The following is a 20,685-nucleotide window of genomic DNA, read 5'->3' on the forward strand; positions in this document are numbered from 1 at the left end:
GTCCTTGTCACCCAAAAGCTGCACTCGGTGTCCCCAAAGCCCCCTCCCCCCGAGCAGCTGCTTTAAGCATCACCCTGGAGGAGGAGGAGACCTCAGCTCACCCCACTGGTGCCTGTCCCTGGGGTCACCCCGGGGCTGGTGACACCGGCGGTGGCTGCGGGGGGGGACGGGGCCCCTCGTCCCTCTGAGCCGAGCTGTTCCACGTGGTGGGTGCATGAAACAGGATTAGCAGGTCTGGGCTGCTCGGAGAAAGGGAGAGGGGCTCTGATCCTATTTGATAGCCTTGTAATGGTCTTAATTCCCTCTCGCCGAGGGCCGGGAGGAGGCAGGAGCCCTGGGCCCGGTGTTAACTGGGCTAATCCAGCCTCCTCCTCCTGCTGCTGCTGCTTCCCGGGAATCCTCGCCGTGGACATTTGCGGAAAAAAAAAAAAAAGGGGGGGGGAGAAATTCCCATTTTGTGACGGGGGACTCCAAAGCTCAGCCCGGGTCCAGCGGTGCTGCCGCGAGAGAAGGGTGGGAAGGCGGCGGGAGGGAGCGATTCCCGCAGGATTGGGATGCGGAGGGACCCGTCCCAGCAGCCGGGGCCATCCCATTAAGAGCCGGTCCCGCCGCCTTGATGGCTCATTTATCTGATTCTCCCGGAGGAGGCCGCCGGGGGCGGCGGGCCGGTTGCTAAGGCCGGAGTCAGACACGCAGACGGAGCCTCCCCGGGGAGCTGCCCAGACGGGTGACCCTCCCCGGCGGGGACAATGACAGATCGAGCAGCCGGCAGCGGCAGACACCGCCGCAGGCAGCGAGGGAACCATTCCCAGCCCGTTTTCCGGGATGGTTTTTACTCTGGAGTTCGGTTTTCTGCCGAGGATGGGGCGGGCTGGGAGAGGGGGACCGAGAGGTTTTGTTGCTCCAGATCCTGGTGGGATCTGGCACCTTGGGAAGAACCCAAGGGTGTCCCTGGAGCTCTTCCTTCGTCCCTGGCAGGGAGGGAAGCAAGGAATCCTTTCCCACTCCGCTTCCATCCCAAGTGAGATCCCCCGGAGCTGTTCCTGCTTGGAGCAGAAGGAATTTTGGAGCAAAAGCGATTCCCAAACCCAGGGAATTCCCTCATCCAGCAGGCTCACCTGGTCCAGGGAACAGGGACAGGGACCAGTTCTGCCCCAGGATTCCAGCCAGGTTTAAACCAAGTCTGAGCCTCCAGGTCTTGATTTCCCTCCGGATACAACCGGGAACAGCCATGGGATGCAGGGAGGTGACTCTGGGACCTGTCCCTGCTGTGACCTCCCTGTCACCCCCACCCCGGGCCTGGAATGCGGCTGGAATCCCCCCAAAACCGGGGGTCCCCAAGCTGGGGGAAGGCACCAGGCCGTGCCTAAGCCGACAGTGCCACCTGCTGCCACCGCACACCCAGGCTGGGGACAGGGACAGGGACAGCTCAGCCCTGGAACCGTCCCCAGAGCTCCTTCCCTTCCTTTGGGATTCTCCCGACTTCCCAGCAAAGCCCTGAGCCGCAGGACAGGAGACTGGTATGGTCAAGAGGGCACAATGCCCCAAGAAACTCCTCATAACCACCAAAAAAAACCGCTCAAAACCCTCAAAAAAACCCCTAAGCCCCCAAAAAACCCCCTCACAACCCCCCCAAAAAAACCTCATAACCCCCCAAAAAACCCTCAAAATCCCCTCCAAAAATCTCCTCATAACCCCTCAAAAAACCCCTCACAACCCCTCAAAACCCCCTCCAAAAACCAGCTCATAACCCCTCAAAAAACCCCTCACAACCCCTCAAAAACCCCCTCAAAAATCAGCTCATAACCCCTCAAAAAACACCTCATAACCACCCAAAAAACCCCTCACAACCCCCAAAATAACCCTCAAAACCCCTCAAAAATTTCCTCACAAACCTTCAAAAACCCCTCAAAAATCCCCCCCAGGGTGTTCCAGGCCTCAGAACAGGAGCCACCCGTGGCGAGCCGGAAAGTCAATCATATTTTTTATTAAATATACATCCTCTCTTGGCACAAATCTTAAAATATATAAACATTATATAACAAAGTGTCTTCACTGCAATAAAATAGAACTCCAGATCCAAGAAAAGCCGTCAAAATCGACACACGCACACGCATCGATGGTGAGGACACAAAAAGGCAATTAACAGTGTTTGTGCTAATTAATAAATGCATAGACCACACAGGCAGTAACCAGTGCTGGGACACCCTGCAGCTCATGGCATTTTTGGGGAGAAAAGAGGGAGAAAGAAAAGAGGGAGAAAGAAAAGAGAGAGAAAGAAAAGAGGGAGAAAGAAAAGAGGGAGGAATCAACCCCTACAAGGTACAAAGTGAAGATGCCAAACCAGACAAGGAGCTCAGGAAACTTCCTCAAACCATCCCATGGTGCCTGAAATTCCTGGAGCATCCAGGCTGTGAGGAGAAAATGTGGTTTGGGCTGTTTGGGCGTCGCTAAAAAGCTGCAATTTTGACATTTTGGGTGCGTTTTTTTTGGACCTGGTTTTCTCGAAGTGCCAGTGCGGGGCTCAAGGTGCAGGAAGAAGCAGGGGGAGGGAGAGGAAAAGAAAAGAAAAAGCACAAATTTGGTGGTGATGTGTTAAGGATCTGTGAGGAAGGTGAGTGGGAAATCAAATTAGAGAGGAATAAAATGCAAAATGAGGGAATTGCAGGGAAGGAAAAAAAAGGAGAACGTTCCTGTTTTGTTTCCTTTCTCAGAGCTCTTCCTGGCCAGCACACCTCAGAAAAAGATCTGGAACGTGTCTGAATCCATGGGGGGAAGGAGAGAAGGGAAGGGAACACTCCATTTCCCCTTTTCTACATTCAAATCAGAAGGAAAAAAAAAAAGAAAAAAAGGGGGAAAAAAAGCTTTTTCAACCAACCCAAAGCAGCAACACACTCTGAGAAACAAAAGCACCAAAACCATCACAGGCTGAATTCAAAGATCTGCCTCTGCACAAACACCCAGCCTGCAAAACTTGGGGGAAAATTGGCTGAAACTCCACTGAATTTAAATCAGGTGCAGCTGCTAATTAGGGAACAACTTCTCTTAGCCTGGCAAGGTGGGAATGGCAGGGTGAACACACAGGACCTGCTGGCGCTCCTCGAACTGCCAGGGAATTCCTCTGGATCAGGACAAGAGCAGGATAATCGGCTTCTCCATTGGAGAAAAGAAATCAGGGCTCTCGCACGGGGCTGAACAAAGGGAAAGCAGAGCTGAGCCTTTTCCAGCAGCCAAAAAACCCCCACAGAATTCATGGCCATCACCTTCCCAAACCCCACAGATCTTTAATTCCCAGGTAAATCAGGGAGTGTGTCCCAGTGGAAACCACCCCTGCTGGGCTCGGGGGCAGAATTCCCGAGGTTAATCCCAGTTCCAGGCTGCCCCATCCCAGCTCTGGGAATAATTTGTGTGTCAACACTTCAGTGCTGGCTCTGTGCCATTCCCACATTCCCTGGGATTGATTCCTAAGGAAATATTTGGCATCAGGAGCAGGTTTGTGCTCCAAAGAACGAGTGCAAAGACAAAAGAAAGGAGAAGGCTGCTCCTACCCCTTGTGCAATTCCCTCCATTCCCATTAATCCCATCTGGCTACAACAGCCAAAATATGAAACAACCAGGAAAGGACAGGATTTAAATTAAATCTTTTTATCTTTTTATACATTATGGACTCTCTGGGAAAGGGATTTTTCACCTTGGTTTGTGTCATGTGATCATCAGAGGAGTCAGAAGTCTGCTCTGCACTCCAAATTTAACACAGGGATGGATCATCCCCAACCCCCCCCGCCAAAAATCTCCATTTCCCTGAAAACTGATTTGAAACAGAAACACCAAGAGGTTCTTCTCGTTGTCAAATTCCAGCTGGAAGTGATTGGCACAGTAGGGTCAATGCCATGGTGCCCAAGGAAGGGTTAAATCCCAAGAGGAATTTTAGGGATTAAAAAGCTGAGGGGATGAGTTAACGAACAGAGGTGACACAACCTACACAGCAGGTACCAAAAAGGACAACCAGGATGTCCAGGAGCAGGGCCAGGAGCTGGGATCAGCTCCCAGGGACAGCTGGTTTTTGGGACAGCCCAGGCTGCAGCAGGATTTGTTCTCACACGGTGCATAGAGCAGTGATAATACTGAATAAAACAAATGGGATGTGAAGGCTGTAACACCTCCTTCCTCAGTGCATCCACACCACCCCTGGAAAACGCTGCCTCTCCAGGGTAGGACAGCACAGAAGGAAAACACAAACGCAGCTGGGGCAGAGCCAGGTTGGGAATCCAGGCACAGCCCTTGCTCGGCAACACTGACAACACACGCAGGAGAATTTCGTTTATAAAGGGCTCAGGACTCCCCTCCCCTGCTGCCTCCAGTCTTTGGTAATCTCAGAGGGACACCACAAACGAGGGACAGTGATGCAGCTCAACACAAAAATGAGAAAATAAATGGAAAAAAAAGGCAGCATTCCCAGCCAGAGAGAACATTCAGCTTTCGGAACAAGCGCAGTGTCCTGGGCCTGCCCTGCCCTGCCTTCACAGGCCAGAGGAATCTGGAATTCCCTACAGACTACACTGGAATATTGCACTTGGCAGACTGCCTCCAGCTACCCCACGGAGCTACAGAACTGCCACTTCCCAGATCCAGGGGTTCACTGCCAGCAGCTCCGAGCCCCCTCTGTCACCATCCACCGCTTCCATCTGCCCGCCGAGAGCCAGGTGAGGAGCCAGGAGCAGCACAGGTGGGGTGGGGAGGCTCCACTCCTGGGGGCAGAGTCCATCAGAAGGGTGAGGCAGCTGCTTTGGAGGACTCAGCTCTGCAGGATCGGGAATTTTTGCTTAGGGAACAGTTAGCTTCAGGTCAAGGCTTCCAAATTAGAAAGGGGGAAAAAAAACAAAAAATCCAGGAACAACAGGAAAAAAAACCCACCAAACCCAACAAGATGGGCGAGTTCTCAGCTGCAGGAGCACGTGAGAGGCCAGGGAATTAATTGCTCTTTCTACATGTGGGGATGAAGCCACTACCTCTCCAGGCCGGGGCCGTGCTGCAGTTTCCGGAGCAGGATCTGTGTCAGGTCGAAGGTGGTGAAGCTGATCCCCACGGCGATGGGGCCCTTGACCCAGTTCATGCTGAGCCCTTTGTACAGGCCCCTGATGAGTCCCTCCTCCCTGACGATCTCCTGCATGGTGAGCAGGATGGAGCTGTAGGTGTGGCCCAGCACGCCGGCCGTCTGCATGCGGCGCCGCACCACGTCCAGCGGGTACGAGGCCGACTGCCCGATGAGGCCGGCGCACGCCCCGAACAGCAGCCGCTCCGGGGGCGAGGGCTGCGCCTTCCCGCTGTGCTCTGGGGGACAGAGAGGGGCACAGAGGTGGGAACTCCTTGGAATTAACACGTAATTAAGGGTGAGCGGGTGTAGAGCCGGAGGTTTTGTTCCACAGGTTGCGCTGCCCGAGTTGGAGCTCGCGAGGTTTTGTTGCCTGAGTTTTATTCCTGAGGTTTTGCTGCCCAAGCTTTGCTCCCCAGGTTGCACTCCCAAGTAAAATCGTTAGAAATGGTCCCAAAATCACTAGAAAAGGTCCCCAAATCACAAGGAAATATCCCAAAATCACTGAAGGTCCCCAAATCACTACAAAAGGTCCCCAAATCACTAGAAAAGGTCCCCAAAATCACTAGAAAAGGTCCCCAAAATCACTAGAAAAGGCCCCCAAATCACAAAGAAATGTCCCAAAATCACTAAAGGTCCCCAAATCACTAGATATGGTCCCCAAAATCACTAGAAAAGGTCCCCAAAATCACTAGAAAAGGTCCCCAGAAACAAAGCCCTGAAAGATGTCCCATTTACTGACACATCACAGGTACAGCTCCCGGGGTTTTGCTCCCAACCTGGTGCATGGACCAACTCCTTCTCCACCTGGGAATCCCACCTTGTTCCTCCACAGGACAGGCACAGCCTTCCTGTAGCTTTCCCTGCTCATCATCCAGAGCTGGACAGACTCCAGAGCGTTGCTTTTCCCAAGGAAAAGCACTCTGACCCCTCCATCCAAACCCCTGGAGCTGGCCCCAAAACCTGCAGCATTTGCCCTGATTTACCTGCGTGGACTTTCTTCAGCGTCTCGTAGGTGAAGAAACTGAGGCCAGCATAGGGGATGACCCCCAGGATGGTCGGTGTGAAGCCCCTGTACAAGGTTTTCAGCCCCTCCTCCCGGGATATCCGGATGAAGACGTGGACAATGCTGCTGTACCTGGCGTGAGGACAACGGGGAAAGCAGACCTGCGCTGGTGAGCGGCTGGGATATTCCCAGCAGGGCTTCCTGATGGATTAACTGTTAATTAATTCGGCTCTGAGCTCATCAGGCAGCTCAGAGGGGATTTCACCCGAGGGAGCAGCTCTCCCACAGCCCTGCTGTGCTGTCTCTTGGATCTTCCCGGATCCAGCTGGCCTCCTAAACTGGTCTCCCAGTATCCATCTCCTCCCACATTCACGCCTCTGCTCACTGCATCACTGCTCAGACCCCAGGGCTTTATTCCACCAAAGGCTCCCAGCAAGAAGTGACCCAGAAAATGGGAATAAAGCCACGTGACCTTATTAAAACCCTAAAAAAGTTGTGCATGAGGCACTTACATCTCCTTGGGTGTGACAGCCATGCGGGCACGGACCATGTCCAGGGGATAGGTGACCATGGCAGCCGTGGTGCCAGCCAGGGAGCCGGCAATGAAGCGAGGGAAAGGCGTCAGCGCCCTGAAGTGAGGGGAGAGAAGAGACCAAACGTCACCTGCAGCTGCAAATCCCACCCGGCTGCTGGGAATGGCTCTGCTCTGCCTGCTCCCCACTCCCTGCCCTGCCTGCTGGGCTTTCCCAGCCATCCCACAGGGAAAATCCATGGGGAGAAGAGGCTCAGGGCGAGGCTGGAGCCTGCTGCTTCTCCTGCTCTTTGTTTTGCCTGTCCATTGCTGGTGCTGGGAATTGCTCGTTCCACATCCAGGCCACTTCTTGCTCACGCCTGGACACGACAGGGTTGTGTCGTCACAAAATCTGCCCTTCCCTTGGCCCCTAAAACCCCATCCCAAGAGGGGCTGGCACTCGGAGCTGCCCCCCCAGAGCTTCCACCTTGGAGCTTCCATCTTGAAGCTTCCCCATCAGAGCTTCCACCTCACAGCTTCCCCCTCGGAGCTTCCACCTCACAGCTTCCATCTTGGAGCTTTCACCTCAGAGCTTCCCCGTGGAGCTTCCATCTCACAGCTTCCACCTTGGAGCTTCCCCTCACAGCTTCCATCTTGGAGCTTTCACCTCAGAGCTTCCCCTCACAGCTTCCACCTCAGAGCTTCCCCTCAGAGCTTCCACCTCAGAGCTTCCACCTCAGAGCTTCCCCTCACAGCTTCCACCTCAGAGCTTCCACCTCAGAGCTTCCACCTCACAGCTTCCCCCTCACAGCTTCCCCCTCACAGCTTCCCCCTCACAGCTTCCATCTTGGAGCTTCCCCCTCACAGCTTCCCCCTCGGAGCTTCCCCCTCGGAGCTTCCATCTTGGAGCTTCCACCTCAGAGCTTCCCCTCACAGCTTCCATCTTGGAGCTTTCACCTCAGAGCTTCCCCGTGGAGCTTCCATCTCACAGCTTCCCCCTCGAGCTTCCCCTCACAGCTTCCATCTTGGAGCTTCCACCTCAGAGCTTCCCCTCACAGCTTCCACCTCAGAGCTTCCCCTTGGAGCTTCCATCTTGGAGCTTCCCCTCACAGCTTCCATCTTGGAGCTTCCCCCTTGAGCTTCCCAGTAAAGCTTCCCCCTCACAGCTTCCATCTTGGAGCTTCCCCTCACAGCTTCCCCTTGGAGCTTCCACCTCAGAGCTTCCCCCTCACAGCTTCCATCTTGGAGCCTCCCCCTCAGAGCTTCCCCCCTCCAGCCTCTGCTCCACCCTCCAGGATCCAAGGATCCCAGCAGCATCCCGAGCCCTGCTGCCTCTTACTTTCCCTGAAATCCGTAGTAATTCCCCAGGATCTGCTTGTACTCCTCGTGGGCGCAGAACTGGATGGCGGCGTAGGGGATCACCCGGACCATGGTGGCGGAATTCCCTCTCCAGAGGCTCCAGAAGCCCTCGTTGAGGTAGGTGTGATAAATCAGCCTGTACGCTTCCTGCAGGGATAAATCAGCCCGTGAGCTTCCTGCGGGGAACAGGGCAAGGGTCAGGCAGGGACACAGGGATAACGGGAATGCAGGGGAAGGAGGTGACCCCACAGCTTAACCTCTCCCAGTCCCCCGTTCCCAGGGAGCTGATGTGGCAATCCCGGATCCTCTGGGGAGGCTCCATCGCATCCATGTTAAAGCCAAAGGCAGGGAGAAGGTTTAGATCCCAGCCTGCCTTGTTTTCCCTCTGAGGGAAGGCACAGTTTGCACAAAACCCCTTCCCAAACCCAAATTCATCCCCTCAGGGCTGGGCAGGAACATTTAGATTGCACACACATGGGCATGGCACACGGGGAAAAGCTGGAATTCACAGGGAAAAACCACTCAGAAAGCCACGAGAGGGATCAGCTCCCAGATTTAATTCCCTATAAAGGCTGGAATGACTCCTGTGTGGTTGGGGGAAGCAAACAAGCACTAGAAATGGTCCCAAAATCACCAGGAAAGGTCCTAAAAACCAAAGCCCTGAGTGATGTCACATTTCTTGTCATGTCACAGGTACAACCTGGAGTTTGAACCCCCCCAATAACCACTGTCCTAATTAATCCTATAATTAACAACACCATTCCCAGTCTTTCCCTCTGTGTTTTCACAGAATGCTGCTGATAAATCCCCAAAAAAGTGAAATAAAGGCCAACAAAAGATTAATCAAACACTTCAGGGCAACAGCAGACAGACATCACCTCACCTTGGCAGAAAATCTTTTTGAAGACACTAAAAAGAAAAAAAAAAGAAAGAACATTAGGGCTTGCAAGACATAAAAATAAATTTTTGATCCATGAATCCCTAAATAAACTACACAGGTGTTTTGGCTGAAGGGATAAAAATAGAAGGAAAAGAATGAATGCAAGAGGAAACAGAGATTCTTTATTATAAACACTTTCCACTGGTAAATGCTCCCATAATTTAGCACAAAAGCCCATTTTTTTTCCCCACTGCCTGTTAGGAAAATTCAGATTGTGTGGAATAAATGAATAAATAAAAAAAAATTTTAATTAAGGAAAAACATCAAAACTGCACCGTTCACTTATTTTTCAGAGCATTTCCATGCCCAGATCCCAGCCTAATTCCAGAATCCAGCGAGGAGCAAGCGAAGCTCCACGCAAGAGCAGCTCCATCCGAGCAAAACTCAAATGAACTCCCTGTTTTTTTCCTTCCCTTGCATCTATCCAAAGTGACAGCACCTCCTTATCCGTGGAATCCACGAGGCCTCGGGAAGCAGGATTTGTTTGGCAGCTCTGCTTTGCAGCAGGGAAAGGAAAACCCTGCCTGGAAACCTCTAATGAAATGTGGCTCCAATTAAGGGGCTGCTGCAGCTTCCTCCTCGCTCATCTGAGACCTGGGAGCCTCTCAAGTGTATCCAACAATCCCATGCAAATCCATTTTCCCCACTGCTGCTCCTCTGTGCAACTCAACACTTTTATTTGGATTTTTTTTTTTTTTTTTAAGGAATAAAACCACTGCCGCTGGTTATTGAGGTGGTTTTATTCTTTTAAAAGGTTTTCTCCCTCTGCCACAGCGAAATTTATTGTGGGATGGTTTGGGTTGGGAAAACTCATCCAGTTCCATCCCTCTGCCATGGATATTTTCCACTATCTCAGGCTGCTCCAAGCCCCATTCCCCAGTTTTTAATTCAAGGGATCACTTTGATGATCCAGAGGTGCTTTCCTTCTTCACAAGACAGGGAATAAAACCCTTTAAGACAGCAAGAACCCAAAAAATCCATCAGATCCCAAGAAATTGCTCCAATTGGAACATTTTAATCCCATCCTTTCCAGCCACTTGGATGGGCCAAAGCAAACAGGGATTTTTAGGAATGTGGCCTGTCCAAACTCCAGGCGATTCCCTCGGTCAGCTGCTGGCTCACCCCAACTCTGTGGCTTCCCTCTCATCCTTGCTCCTGATATTTCCAGCCTGAGATGAACCTGGGTTTGTGTTTTTGGTGGGAAAACCCAAAAATTCCGGTCCAAGTGGCAATCCCAGCGCAGGATTTATTTGGCTCCCTGATCCATATCCCAGCAATTCCAGAGCTCCTTGCTCTGCCCGGAATGAAAATCACGTGAGTGAAAATCAATTCTAAATTAAATGTCAGCCAGGGATTAGATGGAGCCCCATTCAGTTAATCCAGGACGTCACCAGATTTAAAATTCTTGGCTTTCCCCAACGTCCAATGAATTAAAGGCCTGTGCTGCTCCCTTTGGGATAACTGGTGGAGCTGACAGTCCCTGCACTGCAAAAGATCCCAAAATCCCCAAATCCTGCTAAACACATGGAAATTCTCTATTCCAGTCAGAGGAATTTCCTTTTCTGCTACAATTTAGGGGTTCCAGAGGACACACACCCAGGGAGGCAGCAGCTCCAGTGCCTTTTGCCTCCCGATTTTGGGGAGAGTTGACACAATTTGGGCATCCAGCCTTCAGCAGGGAACTCCCACAGCCCAATTCTCTCTTCCCAGTGTCTCCACATCTCCTCACACTCCTGGAAAACGAGCTGGATGAGCAGATCAGAAGCTCAAAGTAAAAACAATTCGGGAAAAGCCCACGGGACTCACCTTGGAACATGATTTTTGTCCTGTCCAGAGGAGCCACTGCAGTTTTAGCCACAGCCCCAGCCAGAGCCCCAGACATCAGGGAGTTCAGCACTTTCTTCTTCTCCTGGTTATCCTGGAAAAAGCATGGAATAAGTGGGACAAAGGCAACCCCACAAGGAATAATATTTCACCTTTGCTGCAGCTTTCACCCCGTGGCCAGGATTTAGGTTAAAATGTTTCACTAGGTTTCTAGCACAGTGAATTCCCGGTTGGATCATGAGGAAAAATTCCAAGAATTCCTCATGCATGTGCTGTTTTCTCCCTATTATTTCTCTTTTTTCTCCCTCCCCATGGACAGAAGGGAAGTTTCTGGAAGAGAAGCACCCAAGCCCTATTCCCACATCATTTCCAAGCTCCTGAGGATAAAACCAGGCAGTTTCCCCCCTCTGATGGGTGAAATGGGAGGGATTTTATTCTTGGCATTCCTGCCACAGCTCAGATTTACAAAATCAGCATTTTTCTCCCACAAAGAGCAAATAAATGCCACAAAATCCAACCCCGTGGAGGTTCTGGAGTGAGGACAAGTCCAGGCTTGATGTGTGAACTTTTGACACTTTGTGGACGAGAGGAGTTAACATTTCCCTTGTTTTCAGGTGGTTTCCCAACTCCAAAGTTAATGTTTATGGCCAAAACCCCTGGATCAGCTCAATTCCCCCTCCCAAGCTGTGCCTTGGTGCAAGGGCAGCCAAGCAAAGGTGAACTTCAGCCCCAGATTTAGGCAAAACCAGAGCAAGGTTCGGCATCACCTCCTTTTCCAGAGATTCCAATGAGCCTGGGAGCAGGGAAACATGGATTGGTGGCCCTGGTGCAGCTCTGCCACTTAACCCTGGGCACAGAAGTGCCCTGCCTGTCAGCTGGGAATGCCCAACCTCTTCCCAAGGGGATGGGAATGCTTGGATCCGCTCAGAGGGTCCCATTCCATGGATTACACAAGCACTGCGGCTTTTAGGAGTCCAGAGCTCAAATCCCAGACTGGTTTGGGTTGGAAGGACTTAAAACTCATCCCATTCCATGGGCAGGGACACCTTCCACCATCCCAGGCTGCTCCAACCTGGCCTGGGACACTTCCAGGGGATGAGGCAGCCACGGCTTCTCTGGGAATTCCATCCCAGCCCCTCCACACCCTCACAGGGAGGAATCCCTTCCCAATATCCCATCCAACCCTGCCCCCTCTGCCAGTTTGAATCCATTCCCTGTGTCCTGTCCCTCCATCCCTTGTCCAAAGTCTCTCTCCACGTTTCTCGTGGCTCCTTCAGGCACTGCAAGGTCACAATTAGGTCACCCTGGAGCTTTTCCAGGCTGGACAATCCCGATTTTCCCAGGCTTTCCCCACAGCAGAGCTGCTCCATCCCTCTGAGCATCCTGGTGCCTCCTCTGGACTCGCTCCAACAGCTCCACATCCTTCTGGATGCAGAATTCCAGGTGGGATCTCACCTGAGTGGGGCAGAATTCCCTCCCTGGAGCTGCTTTGGATTCCCAGCCCAGCTCCTGCTCTCACCTCTGCCGGAATTCGGGCCGTGACGGGCTCCACATCCCTCTGGAATTCCACTGGACCTTCTCTCACACCATTACCCATACCAGTCACGCTTCCACAGGGGCAGAAGAGCTACAGCTCCTAAATGGAACCCAAAACCAAAGGAAAAAGTGTCAAAAGGTGGAAATATCCAGGTGATAAAGCACAGGGAGGGGGCGTGACCCACTCCCAGGGCCATTTTCAGTAGGAAAACCCTCTCCCAATTCCCAGAAAAGGGGCATTTCCAGGATCCTGGTGCCATTTCCTTCCTTTAAGGAGTAAATGTATTTTTTTGGGGGGAGGGGGGAAGTACTTTGGTGCCAGATAAAAACTGTGCCATTCATATCCACGCTTCTCACCCCACAAGGAACTCAGCTGCAATAAAACACCAAAATATCCGTAATTTCCAGGGAAAAGCAGCAGATCCTGCCTTGCCCTTTCCCAAAGAGAATTTTGATGGCTCCTTGGGACTGCTGAGCAACGAGAAACTGGAGAAGGAAGGTGAAAATTTAAAACCCTCTGGAAAAGGGGGAAAAAATAGTCCCAGGAGCGAGTCCCCAAAGCCTGCCATGAGCAAGTGGAGGTTATTTTTGGGAAGAGAGGGATCCAGTGCCTCACACGTGCCACAAAGGCCATTCTGGGATTTGATCTGGTGGTTTCAGGACTCCCTTTCCTCCCAGAGTGGTGGAAGGGGGTGGCTTGCACAGGTTTTTCCTGCTCTGAGATGTCCCAAACCCACCCCACGAGACGAAAGGTCAGCCTGACCTTGGCTGCAGCATGTGGATGAAGGAATAATTCTACTTAAACAGAATAATTCACTTTTTTTAGCCTTTTACGCTGCAGCTTTTTCAGCCTGGAAGATTCAGAACTGGAATCGCTGCCGTGAAAACCCCGAGGTGGCACCGGGAGGTGGCCCTGGAGCTGCTCACAAAGCAGCTGTGCAACCACAGAAATCGCTTTTCCAAGCCACAAAGCTGCTCCAACAGCCCCATTTTGGAAGGTTCCTCTCAAGGAACGTGCCCTTAGGAAAAGAGAATTCCTGAATTCGGGCAGCTCTTGCCTCCAGCAGTTCCTTCCCTCCTGCTCCCTCTGATGCCTGTGAAACCTTGGGTACAACATTTCGCTTTACTTGGAAAAAAAAGCCTCATTCCCAGCCTCTTTTCCCCCCTTTTTTTAACAATCTCAGGTACTTTATGCCTGTCAGCACCTTTCAGACTTGCTGACCTATTTTTTTTCCCCTCATAAATTAGTGCCAGCCCTCATTTCCCAGGCCTGGCTTGCAGCAGATTTTGAACACAAAGCGGAGACGGCTCAGCCTTGGCTGAACTCGGGCGTGACCAATTTGGGATGGAGGAGCCTCATCCTCGCTCCAGAGGGGGACAAACACACCTGGGGATCTTTAATCATCACAGAAGTCTGGGATGGTTTGGGTTGGGAAGAACTTTTAGGATCATCTCATCCCACCCCACACCTTCCACCATCCTCAGGTTGCTCCAACCCGGCCTTGGGCACTTCCAGGGATGGGGAGGCCACAGCTTCTCTGGGAATTCCATCCCAAATTCCTTCCCAGTATCCCACCTATCCCTGCCCTGTGTCAGTTTGAAGCCATTCCCCCCTTGTCCTGGCACTCCAGGCCCTTGGAAATCGCCTCTCTCCATCTTTTTTGTTGCCCCCTTCAGGCCCTCAAGGTCCCAATTCAGTCACCCCAAAACTTCTCCTCACTTCCCAGAGCTTTGGGAAGACACAAATCCACGGATTCCCAACTCCTGAGGGTGTTTTGGAAACTCAGGGAGGGATAACTCCAGGTTTTCATGGGACAGAACACCTGACATGACCTGAACAGCACTACCAGAAAAGTTCCCTCACGTCAGAGCAAGCGAACAGAAACTCCCACAAGGATCAAGAGCAGAGATGATCCATAATTATTTTGCACTTGAAGAACACAGTTAATTATTTCTAATTACTACCTGCAGTCATTTCCTTCCCTTCTCATTCCCCCTTATCTCACAGGCCTGGAAAAATGCATTGTAAAATTCCCTTTCAGTCAAAGCATGAAGGAAATCACAGGTGGAGATATTATCCCTCCCCTGCCTGGAATAAAGGAATGTAGGTCACAATATCAGATTTATCTCTGCCAAAAATAACCCTCCTTCCCCCCCAAAAATAGAAATTGTGCTAAAGGGCTTGGCAATGCAAAATGCAACTTTCTTTCAAAATATAATTTTGAAAGACTATTGAGAAAGAGAAGCCTGGAAGGAAATTTGTCAAATTAAAGTGATTTTATTAAGGCTGGACTTATTTCTGCATAAAGATGAGATTCATTTACTCCACAATATTCCCTTTTATCCTACCCAGACACATCCCTTTTTTATTTTTAGTGCCCACTGCCCTGAGCCTACAAACACCTGTTTATATGCTCAGTTTTACACATCAAATCTGCCCTGAACATGCTGAGGCTCAAATGTAAAAATAGCATTTATTTATTATTTATATTCCCCTTTGCTCGCCTCAAAGCTGGATTTTATTTTGGACTCGGGCTGGATTCTGATGTCAGGGGGTTATTTTGACCAATAATTCACACTGGAGCCACAGACAACAAAGACTATCTTAAAATTTAGCACAAATTTCAAGTTTGGCCATTAAAAACCAGCCATTACTTTGCATCTCCATCAACCTGACTCGCTTATTAAGTAACCCAGTAAAAGCCACGAGGAACAGCTGGATATTTGTGTTAAATCCCTGTATTTTGGATCTCTCCCCACACAGTCATTCCTTGTGTTTACAAAGCCAGAAAAAAAACCCAAACCCAAAACCAAGCTGGGGATTAAATGTGTTTTTTTCCTAACCCACTCCTGGGTTATTTTTATAGGAGTTACACAAGTCCCTGTCACACATCTGGATCCTGAACTCCTCAGGGTTGCAGAGCAAAGCATTCCCTGAGGAATAAAGAGGGAAAATCGCTGGAAAAGGCGAGTTTGGGAGTTAAGGGTTGATGAGTAACGTGGAACTCGGCCACGGATTAAAGATTATTCCCCAAGATGGGAAAATAGGGAAGCTCCTTCTCTGGCATAGCTGAAATTAATTAAAATCATTAATTGTTCAGCAGAAGGGCCAATGAGTTCCAGGGAGCAGCATCTCAAATAAGAAATAAACACAAATTGGGATGGGAGTAATTAAAAACAAAGCAAAATTAAAAGAACTCAAAATGATGCTGAAGGTTTGGGGGATTATCCAGCAATTCTATAACTCCAAATTAAATTTTAATGGAAAAGTTTGGCTTCACAACCTGCCTGCAATTCCTCTTTTCTGTATTTTGCCAGCTCTGCTTTCCCAGGGCAGATCATCAGCAAATTCCAGCAGGAAGAAGAGATCCAAAATGTGGGGGAAAGGGCAGAATTGGAGGATTTTTAAGGCCTTTCCAACCCAAACCATTCCAGGATTCCAGGAAAGGAGGCTGGAGCCAGGTGGGGGTCGGGCTCTGCTCCCAGGCCACAAGGGACAGGACAAGAGGGAACAGCCTCAGCTTGTGCCAGGGGAGGTTTAGGTTGGATTTTAGGGAAAATTTCTTCATGGAAAAGGTTGGCAGGGCAGTGGTGGAGTCCCCATTCCTGGAGGGATTTAACAGCAGTGGGGATGTGGCACTTGGTGATATGGACTTGATCCTAAAGGTCTTTTCCCACCTGAAAAAAATCATGTTTTTCAGGAATCAGGGATGTTCTGTGGAATTCAGACCTGTCCCAAACCCCTGGGAGTTCTGAAAGAATTCCCATTCTCCTGCCCCCAGCAGGGACAGACAAGCTGCAAAGCAAACAGCCCCTATTTGCTGAGAAATATTTGCTTTTTTCCCTGGACAACCCCAGCAGGAATTATGAAAAATAGTTTGGAGGAGCACAGGAACGGCCCAGACAGGGAATGGCAAAGCTGGGACTTGACGCCCATAAAATTCAGTGTATTCAAAGATGAACAGAAGGAATTTAGTCTGAGGAGAGAAGAGATGGAGAGAGAAAAGTAAAGGACTTTTTAATTCCGTAACTGGGAATTACAACAAGAAAATTCCACTGATACAGATGTGGATGAAGCCACAATTCCAATTTAACTCGGGTAAAATCCCTTTTACAGCTCCACTCACACTCACCAGCTCCCCTCAGTTCTCCTCCCTCCTTTGCCTTTATGATGCCATTAACGGCGCTGATGAAAGCACGGGATGAAATTAGGAAGGAACAAAACCCAGGGAAGCTCCTGCAGGAATTTTCACCCCTCTCCCGGGCAGGCTGAGGTGCCCCAGCAGCCGGGGAAGTTGCTCCTGTTCGGTTCCCTTCAATCATTGCTCAGCTGAGCACTCGAGGCTGACAGAGGGGGAGATGTGCTAAGAGCTTCGATCACTGCAGCCTCGGAGCAAAAGCAGCCCGGAAAATCACTGGAAATCACGGGGAAAAAAAGGGCTGGAATGCTCAGAACGGGATGAACTCTCCCCTTGAGGTCCCTCTCTGCCTTCCAGTTTGATTAGGCTGTTAAAAATCAACCCTGCGGCCCCAGCTCTCCTCAGTCACTTCCACCTCGCTGCGCACAAATCCCACCCCAAAGCATGAGCTGGGAACAGTCCAGGGCTCTTTCTCCCTCCAAGGCCTGGCCAGGAAGTGTTAGGACTATTTGAAGGAATCATTGCCTAAAAGAATCCCTAAATTACAATATCTGGAAGAGTTTAAGTTTTTTATGTGCTCCCTTTGCTGTCGAATACAAATAAAAGCTGTTCCTGCCTCCCTCCCTGATGGAACTCAGGCCCCCCAATAAAACTGAGGCTAAAAATCCCAGTTTCTGGCGTGGTTTTAGAGGCTCTGCCCTGAATTAGGGCCACTGGGAAATGGTTAAAGCCCACAGCTCAGCTCCCAGAGGCAGCTGATTATTCCAAGTGCGCTGGAGGGAGCTGGGAAGGAACAGAGGGAATCTTGGCAAGGGAAAACAGAGCTCCATTCTTCAGCTGCTTTGCTGGGAACACCTCAGCTGTGTTAGCCACGGCCACAAACCGAAGACCAGCTCTTATCTGCAAGACAGAAAGCAGCTTTATCTCAGGGAGGGCACAGCTCCTCGAGCAGGGGCCTCTCCACGCGCCAGGGAACAATTCCCGTCCTTCAGAAGGAAAAGCGACCCCAAAACCCCTCCACGAGCTCAAAAGTTGTTTCTCCGAGGAAATATCCTAAAGAAATGGCAATAAAATATTCTAAACTCATGCTTTCCCCATCAGCAGGTCCTGCATGCACTGGCCTGGATGTCACCAAAGCCACACAGGAGGTCCCCAAAGAGACAAATCCCAGCACAGAGGGATTTTTTATTTTTTTTTTCCATGGGATTATCTGGAATAGAAGCAGCCCTCAGTCAATACAACTTTGCCAGGAACTACTTCAGCACATAATGAGTAATTACAATAACTGCTCTAAACCTCCCCCCCCCTCACCCCCAGCAGTTTAAATTGCCTCTAAAAACAAAAGAAAAAAAGGAAAAGGAAGAATTCAAACCTTCCATGGTGAAGCAGAACGAGCCACAAGTGTGCCAAGGAAGTGCCATTTCCTCAGGGAAATGCTTTCCACCCTGCCTGGAGCCTTGCCCACCCCACTGCTCCCTCTGCATTCATTTTGGTAGGGTTCACAGTTAACCATCGCCTCTGCTTGGCCAGAATGCTGCAGATTTCCACTAAATTTGATTATTTTCTGGTAAGCCAGGCCTTACAGCACCAACACAGCACCCAGAGCTTCATCTCTGACTGTGCAGCAACAAGGAGAAGTGGATTTAAAGCACAACTAAAGCACAGAACTCCTCCAAGCCTCATTTATTTGGCGACCTTGAGGGAGTTGTTTGCATTGCAGTTCACCTTTCCACTCAAGGCTAAACAGAACATTCTTTCCCAAAGATTTCCTTCACCAGGAATCCTTCTGCATCCCCTGGAAAACCCAGGCAGCACTGCAGAGTGAAGAATTGGTATCATTTTCACACAGAAAAGGGACAAACCCAAATGAATCTTCCTCCAAGTAGCAGCAAAGTGACTCAAAACCAAATTATTCCTGGTTCTTGAGGTTTTTTTTTTTCCTAATAGCAAACCTGTCTGACCTGTACCAAGCCCATCACACACTCAGGGCTGTGGTTTGAGTTTTCAGCAACCTCCTGAAGGCAAGTTTGACACACCAAACACACCTGGAACCTGTGCAAGGCAGGGCAGACGCTGCAGGTCAAGCAAAGTGAAATTCTTGCAGCTCCCGGGGTTGCCAAGGGCCCAAATTCCCTTGTCTGGAGCAGCCACCGGGGCCAGAGGACTCCTGCCAAAATCCAACACCCAGGACAGCCCCAGTTGCCCCCTTTCCTCAGCATCTGTGGTCCTAAACAATCATTTGGACTTGCAGGGGGACACAAAAATAAACGTTGAGTATCCAGAGCTCTGTAAAGATGCTCAAAGGGGCCTGGAATCCAGCCCTGGTGTTTCACCCACTCAGTGCCACGATTATTTTTAAATTCCTTCACCCACAAGTTGTTGGTGTGATTAAACCAACCCTCACTGCAGCCTCTCCTTTCTCAGCTGTTTTTTCTCCTCTGCTCCAACCTGGAGTCGCTTAAAACCCAGGATGTTTCCAAAACACTCCAAAATCCACCTAAACCACAGAAAAACACGGGAAGAGCAGCCAAACCTCCACACACAGCACTAAATGTGATGCAGGAGAACCCAAAGCAAAGCGACAGCAGCTTCCAAACCCACTCCAAATCATCAGCCAGCAGGGAAAAAACACCATCAACACACACAAACACAACCCTGACGCCTCCAGCCTCGAGGGGAGCCCAGGTTTAAGGTCAGCAGCACCGACTGCTCGGCTGGAACAGCCAGTTCCATGTTCACACACGGCAGGGAAGGTGGAACAGCCTTTATTGACCCTGCACAGGCATTTCCAGCAGTTTCCATCTGTCTTTTCAGATTATAACTCAAAGCCAAGCCAAGAGGCTCCTTCCATTCCCACCTTTGAGGGCAAAGCAGGGAGTTCACCCGTGTTCTGCAAGTTTTTGCTTCTGCTGAGGTGGGAGAGGCAGGAGACGGAGAGATCTGTGTTCAACACCTTCTGTGCCCCCTGGGATCTGTCCCTCAGCACAAAAACACCACTCTGCCTTATTTTCAGCTTCTCACCGATTGGAACAAACAAGACAAAAATCACATCTCGCGTTAGGAGCCGCACATTTGGATCGGGAAGGGAGCAGGAGCCTGACGCGCCCGGCACAGCCACCAGGAGACACCGGGGTTCGCAGGGTAGGAAAGGGGGCAGTGGGACAGGCTGGAAAGGTGGCAGGGTAGGGTCAGAGGGGGGTGGCAAGGTGGGAGCAGGGCAGGCAGGAAAAGTGGGGTAAACAGGGGCTGGAAAGGCAGGGAAAACAGGCAGAGAACACAAGGAAACAGGGGAAACAGGTAAGGAAAGCAGACAGGGAAGGCAGAGCAGACAGGGAAGAAGGCAGCGCAGGCAGGGAGCGCAGCCCGCAGCCTCCCGCACCCAGCCCGGGCAGTGCGGGCCGGGCCTCCCGCGCGGTGCCGCAGCCCGCGGCGAGCGCGGCCAAGGCCGGCGCCGCTCCCCCGCAGCTCAGCCAGGCCCCCGGCGGGTCCCGCCGCTGCACCGAACTCCCGGGCTAACCGGACCGACCGCGACACGCGGGCGGCCGCGTCAGAGCCCCGCGGACCGGGCCGGGCCGGCACGGGGTGACCCCACGGGAGGCCGCGGCAATGTCACCTGGCGCCTCACGCCGCCACAGCGACGCAACGCCGCCCGGGCCTCGCCACGGCGATGGAGCCGCGTCAACGCCCGCGGCGGGGCCGGTCCGGGTCGGTGCCGCGCACTCACCGGCTCCGCTCCGCGTCCGCCCCGGCCGCGTCCGCCGCCGCCAGGCCGCCCCCGCTGCGCCGCGGGAGGCGGGGCCCGCCCCGGGGCGCGGCCCATCGGCACGGCGGGGGCAGGACCGCGCGCGGAGATTGGCTGCGCGGTTAGGATTGACGGCGGAGGCGACCAATCGGAATCGGCAAGGGGCGGGGCAAGAGCGAGGGGCGGAGCTTCGCAGCGGCGCGGGGCGAAGCGCTCGGTGCAGGGGCGGGGAGCGGCCGGGGCTGCCCGGGGATCCCGAACCGGGAGCGCCCAGAGATTCCGCCCGGCTCCGCTGGCCAGCACGCCCCCGGTGTCCTCCAGGCTGCGGCTCTGCCCGGTCCCCGCGGCCCCTCAGGGCTGGAGGCGGGAGCTCAGCTCCAGCAACTCTTGGTAAAAGGGGAAGGAAATTAAATCCCGCGGGGAGCCCTCTGTTTGATTCTCCCCCAGCCTTGGGGCTGCTTTTCCCCCATCCCAAACTCCCCAGAAAGGCCAAGCCTGGGAGCCACAGGCTGCACCAAACACGCTGCCCCCAGCAA

The 20,685-nt window shown here is 51.9% G+C and overlaps 1 protein-coding gene across 4 annotated transcripts; it reads right to left on the reverse strand.

The window, feature by feature from the left end:
* Positions 1 to 1,967: 1,967 nt before the first annotated feature.
* On the reverse strand, positions 1,968 to 20,172 carry SLC25A42 (solute carrier family 25 member 42). Of its 4 annotated transcripts, none has more exons than XM_048288267.1 (8): positions 20,021 to 20,082; positions 12,252 to 12,368; positions 10,715 to 10,826; positions 8,852 to 8,877; positions 7,949 to 8,115; positions 6,611 to 6,727; positions 6,079 to 6,230; positions 1,968 to 5,164 (listed from the first exon to the last, which is right to left on the reverse strand). In XM_048288267.1, exons 2-8 carry the CDS (start codon positions 12,327 to 12,329, stop codon positions 4,860 to 4,862), a joined length of 957 nt encoding a protein of 318 aa, XP_048144224.1. In that variant the 5' UTR covers positions 12,330 to 12,368; positions 20,021 to 20,082; the 3' UTR covers positions 1,968 to 4,859. The 4 variants fall into 4 exon arrangements, with proteins under 4 accessions (XP_048144224.1, XP_048144222.1, XP_048144221.1 ...); XM_048288265.1 differs by lacking the exon at positions 20,021 to 20,082 and adding an exon at positions 20,132 to 20,172 and having other exon boundaries at positions 4,909 to 5,331; XM_048288264.1 differs by having other exon boundaries at positions 4,909 to 5,331; positions 20,021 to 20,084.
* Positions 20,173 to 20,685: the final 513 nt, after the last annotated feature.

The sequence above is a fragment of the Corvus hawaiiensis genome, chromosome 28 (genome assembly GCF_020740725.1).
Source record: "Corvus hawaiiensis isolate bCorHaw1 chromosome 28, bCorHaw1.pri.cur, whole genome shotgun sequence".
NCBI classification, from domain to species: domain Eukaryota; kingdom Metazoa; phylum Chordata; class Aves; order Passeriformes; family Corvidae; genus Corvus; species Corvus hawaiiensis.